Genomic DNA, 25,903 nt, shown 5'->3' with positions numbered 1-25,903 from the left:
AAATATGAAAACAATAAACAAAAACTGACATGACATTCAATTCATTGACGTCGTCTGGTTCAGTTGAATAAGTGTAAACTTGACACCAAGGTAGTAGGCATAGAGAAGAATGGAGGGAGAAGAAGAGTTGCTGTGGAAATCGGAGCCACAACGCGAGTCCATCGTCTCCATCACGCTCGCACGTGCCATCACTTCTCTTCTCACTTCCCGTCCAAAGAAGCTTCACGACTCTATTTCTCACCTCTCCTCACATTCTTCGCGCTCGCACACTTCACTCGTTTCCCTCGAAGACTCTCTCTGGTTTTTCCACAGCTACGTTGCCGACGCTGCGACCAATAATTCTTCCCTCGACCAAGTCCTTCTTCCAATCATCGACAGCGTATGCATTTTCTCCTCCTCAATTTGTTTATTTCGGATTCTGCTTTCTCTTCGTTACGATGTGTTTTTCGTGTTTCCAGGTGTTAAAGTCCAAGCACGGTAACCAAGCTATGATTCTGTTGAACTGGCTCTTCCAGGACGAGCTTCTTTTCCAACCCGTTGCCGAGGCTCTCGCTGGCGTCGTTGCCAGAAAGCACGTGCACGATCGCTACTTGTTGCTTGGTTGGTGCCTCCTTCTTCGGAATCTAGTTGAATTTGAAAATTCCGCTCATCAATCCATGTTTAGTGGTGAGTTTCTAGTTTTCACTCTCTCTATTTCAACTCAAGTATTGACAGAGAACATATTTGGAAATAGGAAACCTTTTTATTTTCAATTCTTTTGGATTAATTAATTAACTTGTGTTTGTTAGGGATACGGGAGAGGTATGGAGATTTGTTGAAGATACTCTCCTCTTGTCTTCCGGATTTGGCCAGTATTGTTAATAAAGGAAGGTATTGTTGTTTCTCATGCATCTCTTGTTTCAAAGTGTAATGTAAACGGCTGTTCATGTTGTTTAGTGGTAGATTTTTCCCGTGTGCATTCAGCATTGGACTAGTGTAGTTATCAAAATAATTGTCTTTTATATTATTGTCTGTTATGTAAACGTATATATATGTCTTACATTGTATATTCAAACATTCATCTAAATACCCCGCTCTTTTTATAGGCATGAGTCCTGATACGGTCAGGAGCTACCATTGTTGGCTAGAGGCGTTTGATTGATTATAAATGTGTTCGATGATAAGTCTCACTTGTGCACAGCTGCTCCTCTTCATAAATTCACCTTTTCATGTTTCTTGTTGTAGCATTTTACCCATTTATTTTACCAATAATGCCAACTCCGTATCTCTCCCATTTGCTCTTTTTTTGGGTGGTATCATTATAATGCTCTTTTATTAATTCGGTGATTATTCCTCAAATTTTCATTATCTGAACACTGGCTTTTCAGCACTTTGCAGGATGGTTTTGAGTTGCCATCTCGCCTTGGAGTGTCTGCGGCTGATTGTTTTTTGTCCCTTTCGGGAGCATTAACAAAAATGGCAGACAATAAAAAGTTGAAATTAAATGCTAGAGCAAAAGATCAGGCAATTACTTTTGTCCATTCTCCTACTACTGACAAGAAGGAGAAATTGGATTCAAAATTTTTGATGTCAATGATCGAAAGAGACTTTACTCTGTGGCATCATTTAGATGACATTATTTGTTTGGTTCGAAGACTCCTTTCTGTAAGTTATGCAGTCTTTGTTCTTAATTCTTTGATTGATATATTCATAACATGCAACTGTGATATACTATAAGGAAAATCATATTGAATAAGCAAACATTAGAAAGTGATGGCATTATTTAACTACAGTGTGAATAAGACTTTTAGATGGTCAGCTACGGCAACATTTCCTGTTACATTGAATTTGGTAAACAAAACCTGTCCTGATTTTAGGTTCATGATTAACCCTTTTTCAATGTTCCTTTTCAGAGGGGCAACTAATGTAAAAACTATCTTCAATTTATTGATGGGAACTCATTTGCTTCTGCAGAAAGTATAATCAGCCACAAACTTGTAACTGAATTCTAACTGGCATACAAAATTACTGATATGAGCATGCATATGTAACAAGAATGTAAAAAGATGGCCCAAGCTGTAACTTCTTCCTGTTGCTTTCTGTTGAACTTTGCACTGAACTTATTCAGTTGTTTAATGTTCAACTCTACATTACAGTGGAGCAGGAAAAGTCGTTTTTTACATGCCAAAGGCTTGGAGCAAGTTCTTAAATGGCTGCAGGAGATAAAGAATCACCATGGATCCTTTCAACTAGAGGCAGGTTCTGGAATCAATGCGTTTTTTTTTTTTTTTTTTTTTTTTTTGTCTATTTGATATTCAATTCAATCAGTTACTAGTTTTCTATGGACCATAATTTTTCTTTTTGTCTGCAGCATTGAAGACTGATTCTAATGCTCTCAAGACTGGAGATTTACTGCTCTGTTCTTGCTGGAAGCATTATAGCGTGCTACTGCACCTGGAAGATAAGAAATTCTCGCAGCATTACAAGGAACTGTTGGACCAGTATATGTCTGGCATCCAGGTTATATACAGTACAGAGTAGCTATAAATTTATAATGATGTCTTGAAGTAATTTGAGCAACTACCTTATGTCCCAGTTGATATGGATGGCAAGGTGTCTCTATTTGATGTTGCGGAGGGTGATAAATTGTTCTTGTTTTAGCACTTGTGCTAAGAAAAATATATGCTGACTGACCTCATCATATTGTATAGATGTTTAGGCTTTAATTTATTTACGACATATATAAAAGGGAATTTGCCTTTGATATAGTGTCTCGTGTGCAATTTTTGGCAGTCTTGTGGTAAGTAAGAGTGTTTGTGGCATACGGTTTATTTAGCACTTTGTGAAGCGACAGTCTCATGTTACCTCTGTAAAATATACTCAACGATATCTCTATTCACCACCAGATTTGTGGTGCGTTTTACTTAGATTTGAGCATATCTGATGGTGAGTTTGTAACTGTTACTGACTAGAGATACATCAATTCAAATTAATCAGAAATAGGTTAGTAGGTGATAATATATTTGATATGATGACATGATAACTCAATTATTTCTGGTTTCATATGATTTTGCATGCTGAAATTGTTTTTCTGATTTCCATGCAAATTGCAGTATTATATGGACAACCACACAGGTGGTGGCTATATTGACAACAATGATGGTGGGTTGGAGACCAGAAAGTTCTTTTTGAATTGTTTATGCCTGCTTTTGGGACGGCTGGATATCAAGAGATTTGAAAGCACAGTGTCGGAGTTTGGGATGAATATCTCACGCATTCTAGTACCACAGGTACCTCTAATTGAGGTCTTCTTGGGGAAATATATTGCAGACATATTTTTAAACAAAAGTGTTACACGCCATTTAATCATGCAAATGAATGTGTTATATTCGTTGTCCTTCAAAATCAATTTTTTTTCCCTTGCATGGATCAGGTTTAACACTCAATTTTATGATTAGAAAGTGAACAAGGATACCATCTATTAGTATTTTTATTATAGCCCTTTCTTAGTTCTGAACTTGAATGACATGTTGATGTGGTTTTTGCACTGCCTTGAATGCAGTAATAATGTCCTTTCATCTGATAGAAAGATCAATGCTGTTATTTTCAGCAGTAACTGTCAGTTGAATCTGACATTTGTTTTTCTAACCGTTCCATAGTTAATTAACATTGTTTGTTTACCTATGATGCACTGTCAAGGCAGAGTACTGTTTTTAATTTTACAAACTGAGTCCAGATGTACTTGATATTTTACAACTTTAAGTTCACATATTTGATACAAACATTGCCATCTGTTATGTGTAACCTTGCTTATGCTGCATATTGTCATAGAACTATAGTTTGTGCATTGCTTATTAGCGACATATTCTTTAGCTATGATGTATTTAGAAGTCAATGATTAATTAAACTGATTTGGTAATTTGTGTCTAGATTTCCTTTCCAGTTTGAAAATTGAGCTTTTATACCTTTCCTTTTTTTTCTTTTTTTTTCTGTAGCTTAATTGCACTGATGAGGATGTGATAGCTGGAGTTGTTTCAATATTCAAGGCTATCATTCTGAGGCCAGATTACTCACAAGAAGATGCACCTCCTGACAGTAGGAAGGCAAATAGTGTGATTCCTTTTTTGCTACACCTTTTAGATGAGCGGGATGGTACAGCTAGAGCTGTTGTTATGTTGATAGGAGAATACTGCTCAATGTAGTCATTTTATTCTTTCTCTTATGATACTGACTAAAAACACTTTTTAAGTATAAAATCTCTTCTTTTAAAGTTAGAACTTATATATATAAGGATTCTCCAGGAGGAAAGATGATCACTGTCTTATGGAAGTTCTGAAGCGCCTTTCTTCTGGAAACATTTCCCAGAGAAGAAATGCTATGGATGTTATATCAGAAGTCCTACATATATCATCGGAATCACAAAGTTTAATGTCTTGTTCTGCTAGGTATGACTGCTTATGTTGTTTTCCGGATTTTAATTGTTATATATTTATTTGTTGAAATGTGTATTTTAGGCAAGATATAGCTAACAAATTGCTAGAGCGGCTTGGAGATGAAGAAATTATGATTCGTGAACAGGCATCCAAATTACTTCCAATGATAGGTTAGCATTAAAACGGAAATGTAAAGTGTAACTTTTTTTTACAGATTCTTATATAAATTGGCATGTATTAGCGGGTCTTGTATTGGCTGGAGTCTTATGGATGATTGGCTCTTGATGTGGTGCTGAACCTTCTTTTCCCAATTGTTAAGCACCACCTTTTTGGTTTTTAATTTTAATTTAAAGCAAAAACTATTGGTGGCTATGTTTTATTCTCACATAAAGTCTATAGAGTTTAATATCAGGAGGTTACAAGGTGTGTTTAAGATGTGTGATTAAAGCAATTTATAAGCTTGCATCTAATAGCTTAAACATATAGGTGGCTTCTTTGTATTTCCTATACTTTTTTTCTCTTTGAAATGATTCCTTCATTGTCTTTATTTGTTGTGCTCCTCTCCTTTAATGAGTTACGTATTTTTTTAAGCCATAATGTTTTCACAGTATTTCCATATGCGTTACAGTGATCTAGAAAATATCTTGTCACAAAAAGTTTACAAATGCGTGTGACAATTTTTATTGGTGAATTACTTTTGCAGACCCTTCATTGTACTTGCCTGCACTGGTTGGTCTTGTCTACTCTTCAGATGAGAGACAATCAATTGCTAGTGATTCCATCATTGAGGTCCTCAAACATCACAACCAGAGAATTGAAGTCATATTCTTGTTTCTTGACTGTCTTAGGTAGGTTTCCTTTTCTTTGCGCCTTCTACTCGGCCTCTAAGTTTTGGAGCTCAACTTATAGAAACTGTTTCTAGAGTTGGAGTTCAAAATCTAAGAATTTTTTATAGGTGAAGATATCACTAATGGCTAAAATTTTGCCTTCTTATCCTTGTAGCAATACCAGTATAAGCCTAGACCTTCCACAGTCCAATGGAGATGAAGGTACTATTTTGCCCTACTTCCATCACTGTTTGAAATTTCATTGCATAGTTCTGTATTTTATATCAACCTTTATCCAATATAGGATGAGCATTTATTGGCTCATGTGTAATACTATTAGTGGACTAGTTTTAAGTTGTTTAACAACTTCTCAAGTGGCATTTCTCATGAAAGTTTCCTGAAAGTTTGATAACATAGAATTGTGGATAATTTTGTTGGTAAAATTCCGTACCAATTTCAATCAGCTATTTCACATCCATATCTCCTAAAACTAAAGTTCATCATGTTTTCTAACACAGTTTAATATGGAAAGTAATGGCCGCTTCCTTTGAAATTGTTCAAGATCATGCACTATCCAGACACTGTAAATATGAAAATCACATTCTGCTGTTGAAACAATAGTGTAAGATCACCAAATTCTTAATAGTGCTAGCTGATTTTCACTGGCATATAATATAAGGATGCATAATTCTAATATGCATAACTACATATCACTTTAATGTGTTATATTTTCAAGATGCACATCAAAGTACATGTACATAACTACATTATAGGGTCCACTTCAAATTGTGATAATTTCTTATACTTTTCCTTGTTCACCACTGACTGTAAATATTGAACAGTTTGTAATATCTGTTTCTTGTTTATCCACATCCGTTTTACCATAAAAATACTGCATTTATTATGTTCTCATTTTTTTTTTTATCTGGTGTCAGGGTCAAAGTTGGATACTGACCGACTACTCAAACTGGTTCCAATATGGTCTAAAAGTGTAAGATGGTAGATTGAGCAATTATGTATGGCTGTAGGATTTGGTTCACTCTAAAGTTCAGAGTAAATGCATTGAGTTATAACTGTTGATAGGAAAATTAACCACTGATATTTTAACTACATCATTTGTCATGCATATGTATTCTATCACAATTACAACCATTGACTTTCCAATCAATGACTGCAACTATATACCTTTGTAGAGTGCATGTCCTGCATTCCGATAAACAATTATAACTTACGGCCATTACCTATTTTGCTTTCTCTCCCCTTTTGTTTTTTTTTTTTTTCAATGTGGAAATTGCTTTTTTTTTCAATGTAGAAATATGATCAAGAAAATGGAAATAAATGACTGATGTAATTTTTACGTAGGTCAAGTTCGTTAATGGGATGGTAACTGTAGACTTTTTAAGACTTAATATTTGTGATAAATAGTAATAGATTATTTCAACATTTAAAGACTGCTAATTTCTGAATTGATGTGCTACTGGAACCCAAATAATCCTAAAAGCAATGTCTGTATTCCTAAGAGTGATTGTTTATCTCTAATCTTCTCCCTTATGTGGAAACCCCCTGTTCTCAATGATGGACAATGACATAGTACTAGCCCTCATGACCTGGTTAAAGTTAAATTCTATGATGATTTGGGGAGGCTACAACGAAACTCTTACTATTTGGTAGAAGTTGCTCTTGCCCGTGTTAAGAACCAAAGCAAGCCAAAGTTTAAGTTATTGGGTACAGGGCTACCATTGTCTTTCTTACTCTAACTAAGCTCAGTTCTTGAAGAGTTGAGGTTTGGCCGTTTTTTTTTTTAATTGACGATGACTGCTTACTTCCTTTGGTATATCTGTTTCCCTTCACATGTTCACCTGTGGCTTAACCATGTACACTTACATTTTATGTAAATATGTTGGTTTACTGTTATCAATTAAAAAATATACCCCAATAAATGTATTTTCAGTACAGGAATCAACACTAACAAAAGTATTCTAATTTGTTATTTCCAATATTATCAGGTTCAAGACTGGAACTTTTTAATTGGACCACTGGTTGACAAGATGTTTGCAAATCCATCAAATGCAACTATTGTCAAATTCTTGAGTTATATAAGCGAAAATTTGGCAACTGTTGCTGATCTTGTATTGCATCATGTTATGTTGCATGTTAGAGACCAGAAGCAGTGAGTATATGAAGTACAATGTTTTAAATATCAAATGTTATCTTTGATCCTTAAACCAAATATTATAGCTGTTATGTTTTCCCCTTTTTTATAATTTTGATCTCAAGAGCTTTAACTGTAGAACCAAAGACCCGTGTGCTTGTGACAAATACTGGATACAATGAAAATTCATATCATAAGAACTTTTAAATCCAATGGATGATAACCTGATGCATTCCACATTAATTGAGAGTTCAAAGAAGATATTTGAATTGTGCTCTACTTTATTGAGCTGAAAGGCATGGTCTCAGTGGGGAATGTTGCTTGGTTGGCTGGTGTGTTATAGAAGTCGAAGACTCAAGGAATCCATTATTTTTTCTGATCTTATTAGCCAAGCTGTTAATGCATGAAAAGATAATGAAGAATTATGCTCTTATTTTATGGTTGGTTTTGATTTATCATAATGGTTTTTCTTTGGTAAATTTGGACGCATTAGTAATTCTTTCCATCTCTCTTCAAACACAATTTATGTAATTACAGCACCGGACTTTACAGTGGCTTGACATTACTTTGTTGTTTGGAATGTCTACATTTGTTCTATTGTAATTCAAGGAAAAACAGTGTTTTAAATCTATGAAATTCATAGTTCTGGCAATTATGATTTTCGAAACATAAATGAAATTGAGGTTACTTCTAACTTTTGAGAAACGGTCCTTTCTACTGATATATTTGTCCTGGTTGTATTGCATTTTTTTTTTGTTTGTTTTGGGATATCTGTCAAGTTTATGATGACTAATAATTTATGGTTGGTTTTCTTTTCTCATACGAATGTTGCCCCTTGGCTTTTCTATTCGTCACTTATCCGTATGAAGTGCACAATATATGCATTATTCTTGGCCAAGTGATCAAAGTTTTATTTCTGCTTCAGTTTCTTTCTAATATGATTGTAGTGTGTAATGGTTATACGAGATTTTTCATGGTCATATACAATATTTCCAGTGTGTAAAAAGTGTTTATTTGAGTCAAATGGGACATGCTAATCTCATTCATAATATCATACCGTGTCTTCATTTGGATTATTATAATATTAAAATCTTTTTGTCCTTATATTCTGTCATCACAGTGAATCTGTCTATATAATTGTCTCAAAAGTGGGAAAATTCTAGTGTAGACTAAATGCATTGACAATGGATGTGTAATCACTAAATGTAATGTGGCACAAAGACTTGTGCAATTATTTAATTTGTTGGTGATAATTTCTTTCGTGATACATTTTCAATTCTGCTGCAGGATTGGTGAAAGTTTCATATCAAGATGGGAGCAAAGAACCTACACAAGTGAAGAGTTTGAAGAAATGCAGCGATCTCTTTTTGATCGTCTTTGCCCTTTGCTCATAATTAAAGTTCTTCCCTTGAAAACTTTCAACGACCTCAATTCATCAATTATGTATGGGCATCTCAGTAAAAACATTATCCAGGGTATATATTTCTGCCTTGTATCTGCCTGCCTGATTATCTTGATGGCTATATTGATTCTACCGTTGCCCAATTATTGTTCGCATGTCAAGGATTTATAGAGTCTGCGACCTTTTTTTATTCCACATGCAGATCTTCTCTTTTAGTGGTTTACTTTTTCATTATTTTTTCTTTTGTTAACTGTTACCCAGTCTGTTTACCTGGTATTAAAACCTGTTTATCTAATCTTCTGATGGGCAAATTTAAAGCTCATGGAATCAGGTTTTGTTCCTGTTTCTATTTGTTCAAGACTAAGGCACATCTAGAATTTGGTTGCCGAGCCCATTGAATTGAGATTACTGTGGTTTTTTAATGTTTCCAAAAGTTGGATGCAAAACTTAACTACTATGTGATTCCTTCTTATATATGGACTCTGCTTTTACATTAACTACTATGTTTGTCAGACCAGACATTGTATCATTTTTCATTTAATTCATTGAGTTTTTCTTCTAAGTTATTACAAACTGTGTATATTTCTTCCTTGCGAGGTAGATACAGCAAACAGGAACACTGATATTGATTGTGATTGTATCGCTGGTTTCCTTCTAAACAGGTTGGTCCTTGAAGAACATAGCCTTTGTCTCCTTCAACTAAACATTACAGGAGCCTGATGCGTATGTCATTTATTCATTTCTTTCAGGGCTTTTTGTGAGTTTGAATTTGAAGATGTTCGGAAGCTCTCTGCTGAGTTGTGTGGACGCATTCATCCACAAGTAATGTTCTCTTCCCAATCCCCCTCTACCCTGGAATTTTACAGGAAAGACATCCACGAGAACAACCTTGGTTTCATTTACATTTCAGTTTGAGTTTTTCTTTATATTGTGTTGTATACTACATTATTTGGGTGTAAGCCGGTTGCACCTAACCTGTAAACCTTTCTAACCCAATCCAATTCCATTTTTGTGGGTTGGGTTGGATTTGGACGCTTTTGTGCACCCAATTAGAATTGGTTGAGTTGGGTAAGGGGTTCGAATTCCAAACCTGATAAACCCGACCTAATCCAACTACATAAATATGTAATAAAAATATTATTTGTCCTATTAATTTACTACAAAAATGATTTTATAATATGAATATTATTTATAAATTTGTTATAAATATTGTTTATGCCTTATAAATATTAAGAAACATTGAAAATATTTATGTTGTGATATTTCTTAAAAGTTGATAATTTTTTTAAATCATTCAACCAATGACCTGAACTGACCCAATTATAGTCGAATTGAGATGTTAAATAAAAAGAGCAAACCCAACCCAATTAAATTTAACTGAGTTGGTTGAAAATTAGATTAAACTCGACCTAACTTGAACTACTTACACCTGTTCTACTTTACAACATGATTGAGTTTTAGATGCAATTCTTCAATACTATTATCATTTTTGTTTTGATGGAGTTCTTAGCTCTGCCAGTTTACAATAATCGAATACAGATTCTTATAATAATCCTTGTTTCTCTTTATGACTGACATCCAATCTGAATCTGGCACCACAGTAAACCTTATTAGTTGTTACCTATTGGCAGTTTATATTTATTAAAGTGTCACTTCAACCTTTCTATGCTTTCTGATTTTTTAGGTTCTGCTCCCATTTGTTAGCTCCCTATTAGACGGAGCTGTTGCCTCTAAGAATATACTGAAGATAAAGGCCTGTTTATTTTCAATCTGCACATCACTTGTGGTAAATATTTCCCCCCATCATTATTTAGATTGTTTGGTACTTTTTACTAGTTTGTTTCAGTTTCTGGCATTTTCTGCATCAATTTGGTTGGCAATAAGGTGCCTTTTTTGGATTTACAGGTCAGAGGATGGGAGACACTTTCTCATCGTTCAATGTATGCAATTAGAGAGATGATTGAAACTGTATTGTTATGGCCTTGTCTGAACGCTGATTCAGGTTTGTAAGAATTTTATTTCTAAGTTTCTTTCAATTTTATTTGAACCAAATCTAATTGTGATGAGCATTACGTTTTCTCTCAGTTTCTAAAGCACAACACGGATGCATTGATTGTCTGGCACTAATGATATGTGCTGAACTACAAGCTAAGGAATCAATCACTTCCATGCCTGGCAAAATTAGGGCCATTGGAAAAGAAGGTATTATTGATGTGTTTTAGTGAATTTTAAGCTTTATGCTTCAGGTTAGTTGAATGTGACTTCATCTCAGTTCTTTTGAGTCTTCTGCTGCAGGGAAGTCTGTTGTCAGCTATGTGATCAATCAGTTCTTTAACTACAAGAATGAACGAACTTCAACTCCTGAGTTTGGGGATGAAAACTCAGAATTTGTTCCTGCTTCAGTTTCTCTCTCTTTTCGTTTGTGTATGGGTAATGTTCTCATTAGCACTTGCCAGAAGATACCTGAATCTTGCAAGAAGCCCTTTGCAGCACAAGTTATTCCTTTTCTCCTTCAATCTCTTGAGGTAACAGTGCATATTAAGATCACAATTGCCTGATAATACTCGTTTACTAGAGTTTTAGTTTTTGAAACTTCAACAATCTTGATTAGTTATGAAACTAACTATATTTGGCTAACAGTTTGAAACGAAGTCAGAGATTAGAGCAGCATGCACCCAGGTTCTATTTTCAGCGGTCTATCATCTAAGATCTGCAATTCTTCCCTATGCATCTGACCTTCTCAGAATTGCCCTAAAAGCCCTAAGGAAGGAGTCAGACAAGGTAAATTACCTTTGTCATTCACCATTAATAATGCTCCATATGTTCTTTTGATAATCAATGTTATCATATATGTAAATTTATCAGAATAAATAGTTTTACACAAGTTCTTATCTATCTACTTCCTGCATCTTGGGTTTGGTGTATTGACCATATTGTTGGTGTATTGACCATATTGAAACTAATTACTAGGTCATTTAGAAAGAATTTTATCGACTTTGGTACCATAACATTTGACAATAAAAATTTATGGTTGTGTTTTTTTTTGTGGGCGTTTTGAATGTTGTCAAATATTTATAGCAAGCTTCACAGGTAAATTGTATCACCCACTCACCATTGTAATTTTATTAGACTGTCATACCTGTAAGCATATAGCTGAAATAATGAAACATATTAGAATCAATATTTTAGGATTAAATATGTTTTTTTTTTCTAAACTTTGACATGAAATTAGAATTCATCATTTTAAACTTTGATACAATTTGGTTCCCAAATTATAAAAATTAATATAGATATAGTCCTCTTAATCCAATTTCGTAAAATTTTTTTTGTGTGAAACACAGTTTTAGTATGGTGTTTGAGTTGTTTAGATTATCAATTACGAATAGATTCCCTATTTTTATCTCATGATTTGTCCTTGTTTAATTTAGGTTACGGTTTAGTCTTTATGTAAGTAAGGGTTTCAGCTTTATTTCTTATGATTGAATTGGAAGACACATTATTGAATAAAGTCATGAATTCAAAGACCACTCTCTCTTTTGTCCTTTGCCCTCACTACTTTATGAAACCCCATAATTTCAACAGTATCCTCTTTGAATTGACGCAAAATAAAGTCGCATTAAATTTCAATCTGAAGTTTATTTTAATTTTGTTTCTATGCATGTAGTGCAATAGTGTAAAACACAGACTATTTATTTATTTTTATTAGTGTGGAAAATATTTATTGAAATTAAAAGGAAGGTAACCAATAGAATTATGGCAATCAAAATGTTGGTAGAAAGGCAATGGATGACAGCTTGGTATAAAGTGGACAAGTATAAAGCCGATATGGCTTTCTTTCGAATTTGAGTGTAGCCGTATTATTTCTCATAAAGTGTGAGAAAATGTCGTATTATGTTTATGCATTTTTAATGTTCAACAGGAAAGGATAGCAGGTGCGAAGCTCATAGCATCACTTATGGCCAGCGAAGATGTGATTTTGGAAAACATATCTGTTGGACTATTAGAAGCCAAGTCTGTACTCTCAACCATATCTTCGTCAGATCCTTCTCTTGAGTTACAACAGCTTTGCCGCAAGTTGCTAGCATGCATATCTTCTCCTTGAGTTGCAACAAACTCTATTGTAGGCTTGTAGTGGTATATCACTTTTTCCCCCCTTTTATTTATTCAGTGTACATAGTTCACTTTTGTATGAGACAAGAAGAATACATTCCCATGATCATGTTGTATACAACATCTGTTAATACCCGTTAACGTCAAATTCAGGGACATGCATGCAGACTTCCATATCTTTTTTTTTTTCAGGCAATTGGCATCCATCTATTTCGTCCATATCGTGTATTTTTCTGCCCTTTTGAAAATGAAACGTTTAAGATGAGGTAAAAAGCTAAATCAAAGCTGTATGGAGTTCAACTTGGCAATAGTTTTCTTATTGAAAAACAAGGTTTATTGAAGAGTGTGGTATGGAAGAAAAAAGGCAAGAAATTGTACCAGATAGTATTTTTCTGGGGATTGACAAGGTACAGGGTATACTAAGTGAGAAAGACAATTTTATACGAGTACATGTGAAATTAATTTGGGCATATGAATATGCAGATGATCGGATTAAAAAAATTTCAAGTCGCATATTCATTAAAAATATTAATTGACTTTAAGAAATTCACTTCTATCGTGTATTTTTATTTCAATCTTTCACAATAACATGTAAGGATAATAAATGTTAATGATATAACTATATTTTGATGGAGTTGTGTTTTTTTTTTCTTCATTTGTGAAAATGTTTTATGTTCTTTATTTGTATAAATTAACTTTAAAAAGAGATTTTGTGTTGTGACTAAACAGAGCATATTTGCGACATTTCTATAAATGAGATTTAAAGAAAAACAAAATTGACACCCATACATCCGTTCCATTCCAACATTTTGGATATTAAATGTTAAACCTCTTTTGTCACTTCAAATACTGATCAACAAATAGTACAGAAAAATGAAAAATGTAAGTACTATCTAATAATAAATTAGAAGTTTTCATTCGAAAAGGCTTTTATATTTCTTGTCTGACTATGTTTGTATCATGATTATTATGAAATATAATTGAAAGTTTGAAAACAATACAGAAAAATAAGAAGTTTTGGAGTGTCATAAAAGTGATTACTCTGTAAAATTCATCGTGTCATTACTCCTTCATTCCGAGGTTGAATGAGAGAATGGTGAGCATCTGATTTAAGTGCGGGTCCCTGTAATAAATTATTTAACAATCATGGACCGATCGTAGAAAAAAAATATCTGAGCGTTGATTACTACATATTTTGCATTAATTTAAAAATATATTTACCGTTATAGAATATTTTCATGTTTTGCCCTTGAGAGTTCTCAATATAGCTTCATTTTCATTTCTATTCGTTTAACTTAATATTAAGCATGCATTCAACACAGAAAATTAATTGAAGGCCAAATTGTTCTTTGGAGATTAAGATTAATAATATTTTTTAAAGAGTCAATACGTCTCGCGAGATATTTTTCAGGAGTAACTAGCTAGCTAGCAGGTGCCTACGCCTAAGTTATTTTAACAATCTAAAGTATCTTTTTTATATAAAAATAATATAATCCTATTCTAGCAGCTACATATTTATTCTTCTTCTATTTTTTTTTCTCAGTCAATAGTCTTAGCATTTCACTAAATTTATTCCAATACAATTCTACCTCGCAATGCAAATTGTTTAATAATTGCCCAATCAAATTCTAAATTTTCTTTACTGAAATGTAAAGTGTTTCGGATTGTGGGGATTCCGATCAAATCAGTTTACAATAATGATCGATTTTCATAATTAAATCTTAAATATTTAATAAATACAATCATCATTTTTTTTATCTTATTTCTATATTTATAAATTTTGATGTGAACTTTTGGTTAGAGTTGTTTTTATATTTTATAAATATGTTTTGTCTTTTTAACAATATGAAGTTTGTGTTGGTGTCTTTAATATATTTTGAGTTTCTGTTGATATATTTAATATATAAGGAACCGAACAGTTATTCATAGAAATAACCACAATCCATCCATATTATTTTTTAGATTTGTAGAAGATAAAGTGGTTACAGTTGATTCATCAATCACTTCTGAGAATGTCTTTTACCGGACTATTTATATGGTAAATAAAGTGTTTTAGTATTCTTTATTCCTCCAAAAGTTAATTTTCAAAAACATAATAACAGAAATCAATATATGTTTGGTTTGATAACAGTTCCGGAACGACTTTGTGAAGAATGTATGTGCGAAGTGAGTATAAATACAATCTTAACCACCTTTTACTCATTCATAATAATCCCACATCGAAAGTGGCTCTCACACCAAAGAAAAGAAAAGGAAAAATAAAATAAAAATGCTCCAACTGGTGTTCGCCGTGGCGTTCTCCGCTGTGCCTCTGACTCTGTACATTCCGCCCATACGGTGCTTCAATCTCTTCGTCCACGCCCTTCAGAGCTTTCTACAAGATTCCTCTCTCTTCTCCTTTCGCGCCTTTTTCCGCATCAGACTCACTTTCTCCCGCATCTTCAACTCCTTCGTCCACGTTGCCTGGTAGTTCCTCTCTCTCACTCTCTCTCTCTCAAGAACTTCAAAAGTTAGGGTACCTATGTATTACGTCACGTGTTTCTGCTTCTTCCTGCCATGCCATCACATAATTCATTCATCCATCCATCAATAAACAACGACAACGATAATAAAAACAACTTTTACTTGTATAATCTTCTCTCATCTGGCTTTCTTAATCTTCCCTTTCCACAATTCCCCCCTCTTTTCTTATTGCTCATCAATTTTTATGTTCGATTGTTGCGACTTCAACCTTACAAATTTTTGCCTTACTTTTACTCTCTTAAATACTGTATTTCTGCTATTTTGGTTTGATGTATTTTAATCTCGCACAAATTGGATCTCGGATATCATGATCATGCAAGCTTAATCTCTCTAGTATTTTCTACGTTACGTCAGTATTGTGATCGTCTTACGGGATCTTAATTGTATTTGGAAGGGAGTGAAGGAAGAATTAAACTGCATTATCATTCATGTTAGATGAGATCAGGCAACAGTAAATTGCACAAATTTTATTATGAAATTTAATAAAAAAAAAATACTATCCTGTGATGATAATTGTATAATAAACATTAACTATATAAACTATTTATATCCCAAATATTTGATCGAGGTTAGAAGACAGGTAAGTCATGCATTAGTATTCAATTATAAGTCATTATATTTGACAAATTTATCGTTTTATATGGTTATTTTGTGCTTGAAGAATGGGGTTTTTAGTTTATAGATTGAAATAGGAATAGGACAAGAAAGGGCAAGTTGAGAAAAGATGTCATTTTCTATGGAGGGGTTGGTTGCATGGTTCCTTTGACGATTTGGTTTGATTTGTGGTTGGCCTTTTTTACATGATTTTTCTCGTGTCTGACGGTGGCAGTTGCAGAAGCCTTGATGCATGTCGACCAGGGCAACATTTAAAAACTTTTGCGTTTACTTTCCCAACTTCCCTCTCATTAAATCACATCAATTAATAGTCAAAATTCTAACTTTCAGATCAAAACTTTGTACAAAACACAATTTCACTTTAGTTAACTAAAATTAATTATATGAAATTTAAATTATTTTTCATATTTTAATTAATAGTATATATATTAAATGCTAATATTTTAGATTAGTATATAATTTGTTACTATTATTAAATGTCTATTGTGGAATATTTTTAAATATGAAGAATTTAGAATGGAGGGGGAGTATGGGAATAGTGTTTTGTCAGGATAATGACTCTGACTTATCTTAGATAGAGTTTTCTGATTTAGAAAACATTTATTTTGTATTTAGTCACTTTTAAATAATATCTTAATCATGGTTGGCACTGTGTCCTAGTGCCATATAAGTGCAAAATTGGGTGATGAGAACTAAGATATTGTTGGAAATAAGTGCAAAATTGTTGATGTCATTAGATAACAGGTGGCGTTATTTCCCTCATTTTACGGATTTAGATTAAGAAGTGAGAACTTAATGGTGTTCTTTCTTCCCACCAAATTATTTATAATAATAGATTATTCTCAGAAAATGAATTATGAGAAGCAAAAACGTTATCTATGCTCCCTGAGTTTGCTTGAATAAAATAAATTGTTCATTAAGATTGATGAAGTCATAAATATTTAAAAGTAATATTTTTTTTTTCATCTTCAAAAGTCCCTTTTATTTTACTCCCTCGTATCTTTTTAATTGATGTTTTAAAACTCTCCATTTATTATTTTAAAATACTCTTAAATATTTGACCCTTAGCTTCTAAAATATCTTTATTATTAACATCTATCTCAATATTTTTATCAGTCCACGTATAAGTAATCGGTGTATTGATATTATGAATAACCTACTACCACATATCTCTCTTTGTCTTATATTTAAAAAGCATAAGACTATAAGAGTCTTTTTCAAGAACTAACATAATCGGTTTAGGGCCTACCACCACATAGTCTCCTTAGCCTTAGCTGGAAAGACCTAAAAGAGTCTTTTTCAAAAATTAATATAATCAATATTGGGTTTACCAACACATATCTTCCTTAGTCTTAATTTAGAAGAGCTTAAGGTTATAAAAGTTGTCTCTTTATCCCTTTCTTATCATATGTTTTTTACCTTGTTTAATACTGTAAAACATTTTTATGGACTCTTTGATAGCTTGTCTAACTGATCAATCAACCTTTTTCATATCCACATTTCAAAAATGGGTTGATTTCATGAATATTGGACAACCGCATAAATAAAGAAAACAAAATAGAATAAAAATTATAATAGTCTATTTAAAAATAAATCAAGTGATATATATAAGTGATATATATATATATATATATATATATATATATATATATATATATATATATATTACATTTTTCATTATAAAAAATTAAGATTTGAAAAGAAAAGTATACTGCCTCTCTGGCTTTTTCTCCATGTTTCCACCCGTTCCTATTTTCATAGAAGCTTTTATGCAGAAGAAGAATCTTCCAAATTGTAAGTACCATTATTTATGTCCCACGTACAATTTCCAATGTGCCTTAGGAAGTAATTTCCCTATATATAATTTTTTAATTATGTGCTTTTCTTTACCAAGAATAAAAAATATTTATGCTGTTCGTATCAATTAAATTTGTTTATATTTATATATGGAGAATTTCATTCATCAAATTAATAGTTTGATTAATATTAATAATTCATAGTAAGATAATGGTGTGATTTATATTTTAATAGAAATAGATGTATGTAATTACAAACAACAAAAAGTTGTATTAAGAATATAAGTAGATTTTTATTTAACAGTGAGAAGTACAAATAACAAAATGAATTTTACTCCATGAGTTAATCTAAGTATTATGTATTCTAGTCGAATTGAGATGGAAAAGGTTTAGATATGAATTAAAATGAATTTGACTCGTTTAACCTGTGTTAAATGGATTTGAGTTTTATTGAATAATGTAGATTAACTCGTAATTTACCACTAATAAATTTTTATTAACTTTTTATCATTTTTGAAATTTTTTTATTATAATTGTTTACTATTTTTAAAAATTTTATCTTTTAAAATATTATAATGTTATTTAATAAAATTGGAATAATTTAAATATTTAATTTATTTGTTTGTAAAATTATGTAAGATAATCCATCAATTTGTAGTGAATCCAGAAATATTAACTCACTTGGATACTCATGGTAAGTTATAAAATATTAATTACAAAAAAAATATTAAAGTATTAAAATGAATCTATATCTTTATTGAAAGCATTATGAGAAATAAAAATTAATTGAGAATTGTTTGTTATAATTTGTATTTCTTTTAATTACAAAAGAGATTTCTTAAATCTTAGTATCTTTTTTTTAACTTTATTTGTACGTGAAATATCATTTTACCATAACACAAGATTAATTTATATAAAAAATTTAATTCGCCGTCTTAATAAATTTTTCCTTTTCAACAACTATTTTATTATTTATAAAATATTATCAGAACTATTATTAAAATTATTTAAGTTTAATTCACTTTATGTAATTTTGTAAAAAAGGATATTTAATTACATTTAGATGACATGTTGGTCATGAATGTATTTGTTATACACCTTAATCTCGCTAATGAATGGGTACATAAAAAAGTGATATAACTTATAAATATGAATTTACAATCTTCAAGTTATTTTTAAAGAAAAATGTTACGAAAACATTGTACTTGACATAAAAAATTCTAAGTTAACATTTCAAAATTTCACGACGATGTAGTGATAAAGTTGAAATAGTAGAAGAAATTCTGAATTTGACTTTTCCAATAAAAGAAAACTAACAATTAACACTTATCCATAAAATGAAAAAACAAATTCTAAGAATTATGTGTTTACAAAAATAAATGCATAAAAGAAAGAAGAAGGAAAAAATTACAAACTACTGCAACCAATGATGCGTAACATCATATGTAACAATCAATACTATAAATAGACGACCAACCAAACCAAAATTAACTAGTAACATTTATTTTCCTTTCTTAGCACATTAGAAACATGAAAATTAATATCTCTCCACACACAAAGACAATAATACCATATTCCTCAAATAGATCAATAAACAATAAATGAAATTTAAAAATAGCAATTATGAAAGAAGAATATCATTCAAGTCAAAGTAAACCCCATCTAGCCATTTGTCTATACCATTATATAAATTGATGTACAGATTTCGTTTTCTAATTTTATCCTTAATAATTAATTTTTAAAAATATTAAACTAATTATTTTACAAATTAAAGATGGAAAACCACTAATAAATTTCGCAACACTTGTCTAAAGATCCCACCAGCAAAGCAGCACATGCAATATAATTGATGATGCATTTCTGCTAGGAACTTTCCAAATGATAGAAATCTGTATATAAGAGATCTTCTTTTTTGCATGGTCGTATATGTTAATGTATTTAAAAATAGTGAGTTCATCCACACTATAAGCCATATCGACTTTATAAATATTTCCAATCAAACCACTTCTACCTATCACCATCGATAAAGCTGAAGAAAAAAGAGCACCAAATATTGATGAAAACAACCTTCATTACGGCTACCATTTATGGTCTACAGTTATTGTTAAGAAAAGTTAGCAGAACAGAGAAGGAATGACAATGATACACCTTATGAGGTGAAAATTGAATCCATTTCAATATGAGTTATATTCTAACACTCAGTGTAGGTTTAAAGTTGTCTTCTTATGGTTGGAATGTACAAAAATATCTAATATTAACTCTGATTATATATGATAACATTGTAATACAAACAACATATCAAGTCACTATCAATCTTAAAAAATAATTAGTCTCTATTTTCTCTTTTCCCTCAATCTATACCTAACACTCCATAATTTCAACAGTGTGCCAATTGTCATAATGCCTCAACGTACAGATTTAAGGGATAAAGGTGGAAAGTAGATGATACTGTTATGGTTGTGGAGCAGATATCAAGTGATAGGGATGGTTATCACAATAAAACCATTGAGCATGCAGCCAAAAAGCATGATTTCTCGAGCTCTTAGTGCAGATTTGATGATGATTTCTCAGCAGGTACAAAGCAGACAGGAACAATCTGTGTGTGATGATGGAGTTCAATTTCATTTTGCCTGTTGATGGTTCATATAAGGTACCTCTACTCAAATTAATGCAGAGAGGTACTCTTTATGTCCATACTATACATATTCTCAAGTTAATCCAGAATATATTGAAGCTAAAAAGAGGCTTCTTTGTCCACAAAGAACTAAATTTCTTCATTTTAACGACATAGGACACGAAAATACATAAAGTGACTTTCTAAAGTTCAAAGAAAAGAACATAGTCTTCCAGTAAAGAGCAATATGAGTATGTTCTTGCCTAAAACAAGGGAAATACTCAATTACCAGAAGACAATAAAGAATATCATGTTGGTGAGCATGGAAAACATTCACTTCACAACAAGTGAGTCACTAGCTCTTACTTCATGTGTCGATTCATCCTTCCAAGAAGATATAATGTAAATAATGGAATAGTTGAAGTGTTAGGGGAGAAGAATGGAAACGGCTAAGCTTGAAGCTCAACTAGCAGAAGAGTTGAAGAAAAGTCATACCACTATAACTTTTCAAATGAAAAAGCAAATGTTCTTCGGGTTTATCAAAGCCATAGAGAATATATATAGAAAGAAACACTAGAAGAATAATATACTGTTTTTCAAATAGATGATCCTGCTTGTGCACACAATACAGAGCAGGAAGAAATTTTTAAATAAAAACATGAAAATTCTGTTATATCAATCTATGCCTATAGATCTAGAAGCAACAACAGTAACTTCCTAATTTCTTTACTTTTTCACTGTGATTACTGAATAAGGTTTCAGAATTTTATTTTCTTGCACAACTCTATAGGAGAAAATTGAAATTATTGATTATTTTTTATGCAATTCCTAAAGATGAGCTTGTTTCATATTTTCTTGGTATAGTTATGCCATTGTTATGATAATTACCGTTTAAGTACTGACATTGGCATGGATATTTATTTTGACTTGCAAAAACCCTAACCTATCCCTCAAACAGGACAAAATGCTATTTCTAACACGACTGTGTAGGAAGAGTTTTGAGGGTACTAATTTCATGTTTCATCACATTTTACTGATGTGACTTTAGAAGCAGCTAACTGCATGCGTTATGTTTCTATGTCAACATTGTTTAACAAAATTGGTTTTCCATAGCTTCCATAACTCTTCAATTTTAGTTTATATACACAAGTTTTCAACCGATTGCAAGATTTCACTCACTAAGAGGTAGAGCAGAACTCTGATTTTGGCGACCCACAATTTCCTATAAAGCAAAATTTGATATTTGGTTCTTGTGTTTGAGAAGGATAATATATGAACACATCAAAATTGACAAGCAAAACTTCATCTTGGTAATTGTTATATTGTACAATAAAGACACCACATCTAATTCAAAATATTGGATTTATGAAAATTTGTATGTAGTATTTAACTTTATCATTTTTATCTGATATAACACTTGATTATTCCGGTTGTATTATTCCTGTTGGATAAATTATATTATATATACTCAAATCCCAGATTTTTAGAGGGCACTTATTCAATTTGTGAACAGTTCAAAGATCTGTTGAAATCCAAAATAATATCTTGCAGTCTCTTGCTTATAGGGATTGCATTTTTCTGGCCTTTCCTCAAAAGAATTTTCTACATAATATTCATGAGTGTAAGCTTATATTATGAGATTCCTCCAAGTCCTTTGTGTATGCCAGCTGTTGTCTCTGCCACAAGGATAACAATGTCATAAATGTTATATTGAAAGCATATAGACGTTATCATTTATCATTCACATGAATATTTCCAGAATTGGCATGCTTATTTATCACTCATCAGCATGATATCATTAGGTATGATATGTGGAGATTTTGGGGACATGAGAGATAATTGACGATGAGATGCACATAGAGAGGAAGCATGGGATAAAGGTGAGCAAAGTCTCGAGAATCAGGCTGTGTATGGCAGGACAACATGTGAAATGTAGTTCGTGAATTGCAAATTGTTGAGGTGGATCTTATTTAAAATCCTTCTCCTCAAGGACAGATTCAACACTATTATGTAGTTTATAGAAATAGAATCCAAAGAAGAGTGTCAGAGTTCATTCAACACAATCACTGTATCAGTTGGAAAAAGTCTTGCAAATATTCTAGTCGCCACCTCAACAACATTCAATACCCCTTTTTTCTCTCTTTCGTAATCGATTTCATCACTATCTTGAACCTATATTATATATATATAAAAGAAGGTTATTGTGGTCTCAAATAGGAGCTTTGTTGTGTAACAATCATGACAACTGGGTAGGTACGGAGCTACCAAACCCTTGGACGTATAGCATTGTCATTTTATAGTTCAAGGACATTCTCCTGCGTAAGGCATGTCAACGTCGACGCGTATCACTCCAAACATCTTCTATATATATATATATATATATATACACACATATATATATACTTCATCCCACAAACCATTCAATTCAAAATCCTTGGATTTCAGCATTTCCCTTGTGGAGTTTTAATTATCTTTCGTTTTCTAAAACAACAGAAAGGTGTCGTGTTTGTGCAGTAAACAAAGTTATAATTACTAGCACCACGTGTTAATATACCATGCATGGCTACATACACATCAACCTGTGGTGGCAGTGCCAAGGATGTAAGAGAGAAACATAAAAACCTAAAAGATTATCGTAAAAAAAAAGAAAGAAAAAGGGATTTGAAACAATCACTGAGTACACAGTCAATAACGGTCACATGGGTTTTGCTACTTCTCCAAACGTGAAGACATTTATACCAACCTACACTCCTTGCTCCTACATATCCCGCGCCTTGCATGCAGTTCCAAGTATCACCAAGCAGTGATACTCAAAGCACCACTTTCCAGTGATCTAAGTTATTCAAGTATCACAATATTTTAAGCATGGATACTTGCAAGAAGTCACCCCTGAAGCCATGGAAGAAAGGGCCAACTAGGGGGAAAGGAGGTCCACAAAATGCCTCGTGCGAGTACCGAGGTGTTAGGCAGAGAACTTGGGGCAAATGGGTTGCTGAGATAAGAGAGCCGAAGAAGAGAACCAGACTCTGGCTTGGTTCTTTTTCCACAGCTGAAGAAGCTGCCATGGCTTATGATGAGGCTGCAAGGAGACTCTATGGACCAGATGCATACCTTAATCTTCCCCACCTGCAGCCCAGGTCCACTTCACTTACACCAGGAAAGTTCAAATGGTTCCCTTCCAAGAACTTCATTTCGATGTTCCCTTCCTGTGGATTACTCAATGTAAGTGCTCAACCCAGTGTTCATTTTATCCATCAGAGGCTACAAGAGCTAAAGCAGAATTCAGTAGAGAGGCAATCCCCAAATAGTTCATCCAATGATCCGGTGGCAGAAATTCAGAATGTAGTAGACAACACTAATCATGCAGAAAGTCCTCCAAAAGACTCTCAAACATCATCAGAGGAGGTTCCAGGAGATTTTCAAGAGAAACCCCAGATAGACCTACATGAGTTTCTTCAACAGCTGGGAATACTTAAAGATGAAAAACAGTCAGCTGATAGCACAGAAAGTTCAACAGTTCCTGAAGCTGTGTTGAGATATGAAAATGATGAATTGGGAGTGTTTTCTGACTCGAGTGTTAACTGGGAGGCTTTGATTGAGATGCATGGAATTGCTGGTATTCAGGAATTAGAATCCACCCAGCTTGAAGCATATGGCACAAATGATGACCTTACTTTCTCAACTTCCATCTGGAACTTCTAAGTAACTTGTTTTTTTCTGTTCAAGAAATGAGAGTAGGTTAGATATGGGTACTTGGAATATCAGATTAAGCACTTTAATCCTGTTTATGTCTGCAGAATTTGAATCTGCTGGCAGCATGTAAGAGTAGGAAAGTAGCTAGATTAGTAGAAAAGAACTTTCATCATCATTCTGCAAGATGAGAAAGTAAGGATTTGTATTGCAGTTGCAGATGCAATAATCCGTAGCATCTTGTGCGAGTGTTATGGACTGCAGAATTAAAAAAAGAAGCTAATCCCTAGCCAACAATCTGAGACATCAAATTTGGAATGTCACGGATTTCTTTGAGAGAAGCTGTTAGGAATATTAGGCAGGTTCAAGATCTAATCTATTTTGTTCGAATTAATAAAATTGTGTTTTATCATATCATTTGTTTGAGAAAAATAGTTAATGTCATAAGGTCCTTAATTAAAATTAGAGACTTGTTTTATAGAGATAATGAGGAAGAAAAAAGTCTTTTATAATTTTATTTAAATTGTTTTTTATCCTAAGATCAATGAGAAGAAGACATTAGTTATATGGATAGATAAAATATATGTGTGATTCTCTTTATTGGATGAAGACTAATAGATGTTGTCTATTAAAGTATGAATAATCACCAACAACTCTCTAATTGTTAAATCATGGACAAGGTGCAACTCTCAACTTCTAATAAAACATACCAAGCCAATGTTGTGATTTTAAAATATATGGGTCAAGGAAGCAATTTTAAAATATTAATAACCCTAATTAGAGGTTCAAATACATTGTGGTTGTCATGGGTTAACTAGCCAATTGAACCACCCTAAGTTTGATTTAAAAAGTACTTAATAAATTAAGATATTGGTTTCCTCGTCTAGATTTTTTTTTACCTTCACTAATGAAAAATTACATTTAATTAGACATAATATATTACGGTTTTAAAAAAACATAATGTGGTGAAATTTTTGTAATTTTTGAAAGATATAGACTAATGTTTAGTTAAAATAGTGGTTTATACTTTGACTACCAAAATATAGGTTACAATTCACAATAGTCTATACTCTGTTAATCGGAATATAAGTTACAGTCCCTTTAAAGAATTGTTAATCAGAATATAACATACAGTCCCATTAAAGAATTGTAACTAATTCTTTGGTAGGTTGAGGTTTTATAAAGTATAGGATATGTATTTTATACTCTGAGTATAAGCTACAATTTTAATAGAGCCGTGGTCTAAACATTTTCAAAAATTATAAAAATGTTATCGATTTTTTTTTTTGTGTGTGATTACATTTTTTTTTAAATCATAACATATTATACAATAGTTAAATACAATTTTTACACTAATGTTTCCACATTAAACTAACTAGAAATTATTAAAAATAGAAATGTGAAAAAGAAAATATTTCGGTGCAGAAAATAATGGCAAGAATTAAATTAGTCGGACCTAAATAATTACAATTATCTATGATGAGTTAGCAGAAAATGAGAATTTAAGAACACGACTTCATTCTTTTGGATCCCAATCTTTCAAAAGAACACTTTATATTTTTCTCTTTTATATTTGTCCCGTAGTGAGTGACGAGATGGTGGAGCCTAAAAATTGGAGTTTTCCAACACTGGTTTTTATATTATGTTTCCATTGTGTCATGTTAAAGATTTCTATGTAAGAACATCCATAATATAATTTTTCATTTTGTGTCAAAATGGAATGTACCGGTAAAAGTTACATTCCAAAATATGATCCAGAATT

At 32.3% G+C, this 25,903-nt stretch overlaps 2 protein-coding genes across 5 annotated transcripts; both read left to right on the top strand.

Moving 5' to 3' along the window:
- The first annotated feature begins 83 nt into the window (after positions 1-83).
- Positions 84-13,417, top strand: LOC106757598. 4 transcript variants are annotated; one of them, XM_014640299.2, is made up of 24 exons: positions 84-379; positions 459-666; positions 789-870; positions 1,368-1,644; positions 2,136-2,238; positions 2,351-2,499; positions 3,093-3,269; positions 3,975-4,177; positions 4,281-4,424; positions 4,494-4,582; positions 5,116-5,260; positions 5,415-5,461; positions 6,175-6,230; positions 7,246-7,409; positions 8,679-8,866; positions 9,395-9,455; positions 9,543-9,615; positions 10,478-10,579; positions 10,699-10,795; positions 10,879-10,995; positions 11,089-11,318; positions 11,434-11,574; positions 12,713-12,927; positions 13,096-13,417. In XM_014640299.2, the coding sequence occupies exons 1-23, from the start codon at positions 110-112 to the stop codon at positions 12,893-12,895; spliced, it is 3,306 nt and encodes a 1,101-aa protein (XP_014495785.1). In that variant the 5' UTR covers positions 84-109; the 3' UTR covers positions 12,896-12,927; positions 13,096-13,417. The 4 variants fall into 4 exon arrangements, with proteins under 4 accessions (XP_014495785.1, XP_014495784.1, XP_022634851.1 ...); XM_014640298.2 differs by lacking the exon at positions 13,096-13,417 and having other exon boundaries at positions 12,713-13,079; XM_022779130.1 differs by lacking the exons at positions 84-379; positions 459-666; positions 13,096-13,417 and having other exon boundaries at positions 796-870; positions 1,378-1,644; positions 12,713-13,079.
- A 9,512-nt stretch (positions 13,418-22,929) lies between these two features.
- On the top strand, positions 22,930-24,619 carry LOC106757534 (dehydration-responsive element-binding protein 2F-like). Its single transcript, XM_014640204.2, has one exon. It carries the CDS (start codon positions 23,317-23,319, stop codon positions 24,151-24,153), a length of 837 nt encoding a protein of 278 aa, XP_014495690.1. The 5' UTR covers positions 22,930-23,316; the 3' UTR covers positions 24,154-24,619.
- Positions 24,620-25,903: the final 1,284 nt, after the last annotated feature.

Source organism: Vigna radiata, chromosome 3 (assembly GCF_000741045.1).
Source record: "Vigna radiata var. radiata cultivar VC1973A chromosome 3, Vradiata_ver6, whole genome shotgun sequence".
In the NCBI taxonomy this organism is placed as follows: domain Eukaryota; kingdom Viridiplantae; phylum Streptophyta; class Magnoliopsida; order Fabales; family Fabaceae; genus Vigna; species Vigna radiata.
This window is presented reverse-complemented; position numbering and strand designations above follow the sequence as displayed.

Coding starts and splice junctions, on each gene's coding strand:
- LOC106757598 (XM_014640299.2), top strand. CDS start 110: ATGGAGGGAGAAGAAGAGTTGCTGTGGAAATCGGAGCCACAACGCGAG. Junction 2,239..2,350: donor ATCCTTTCAACTAGAGGCAG/GTTCTGGAATCA, acceptor TTTTGTCTGCAG/CATTGAAGACTGATTCTAAT. Junction 7,410..8,678: donor CATGTTAGAGACCAGAAGCA/GTGAGTATATGA, acceptor ATTCTGCTGCAG/GATTGGTGAAAGTTTCATAT.
- LOC106757534 (XM_014640204.2), top strand. CDS start 23,317: ATGGATACTTGCAAGAAGTCACCCCTGAAGCCATGGAAGAAAGGGCCA.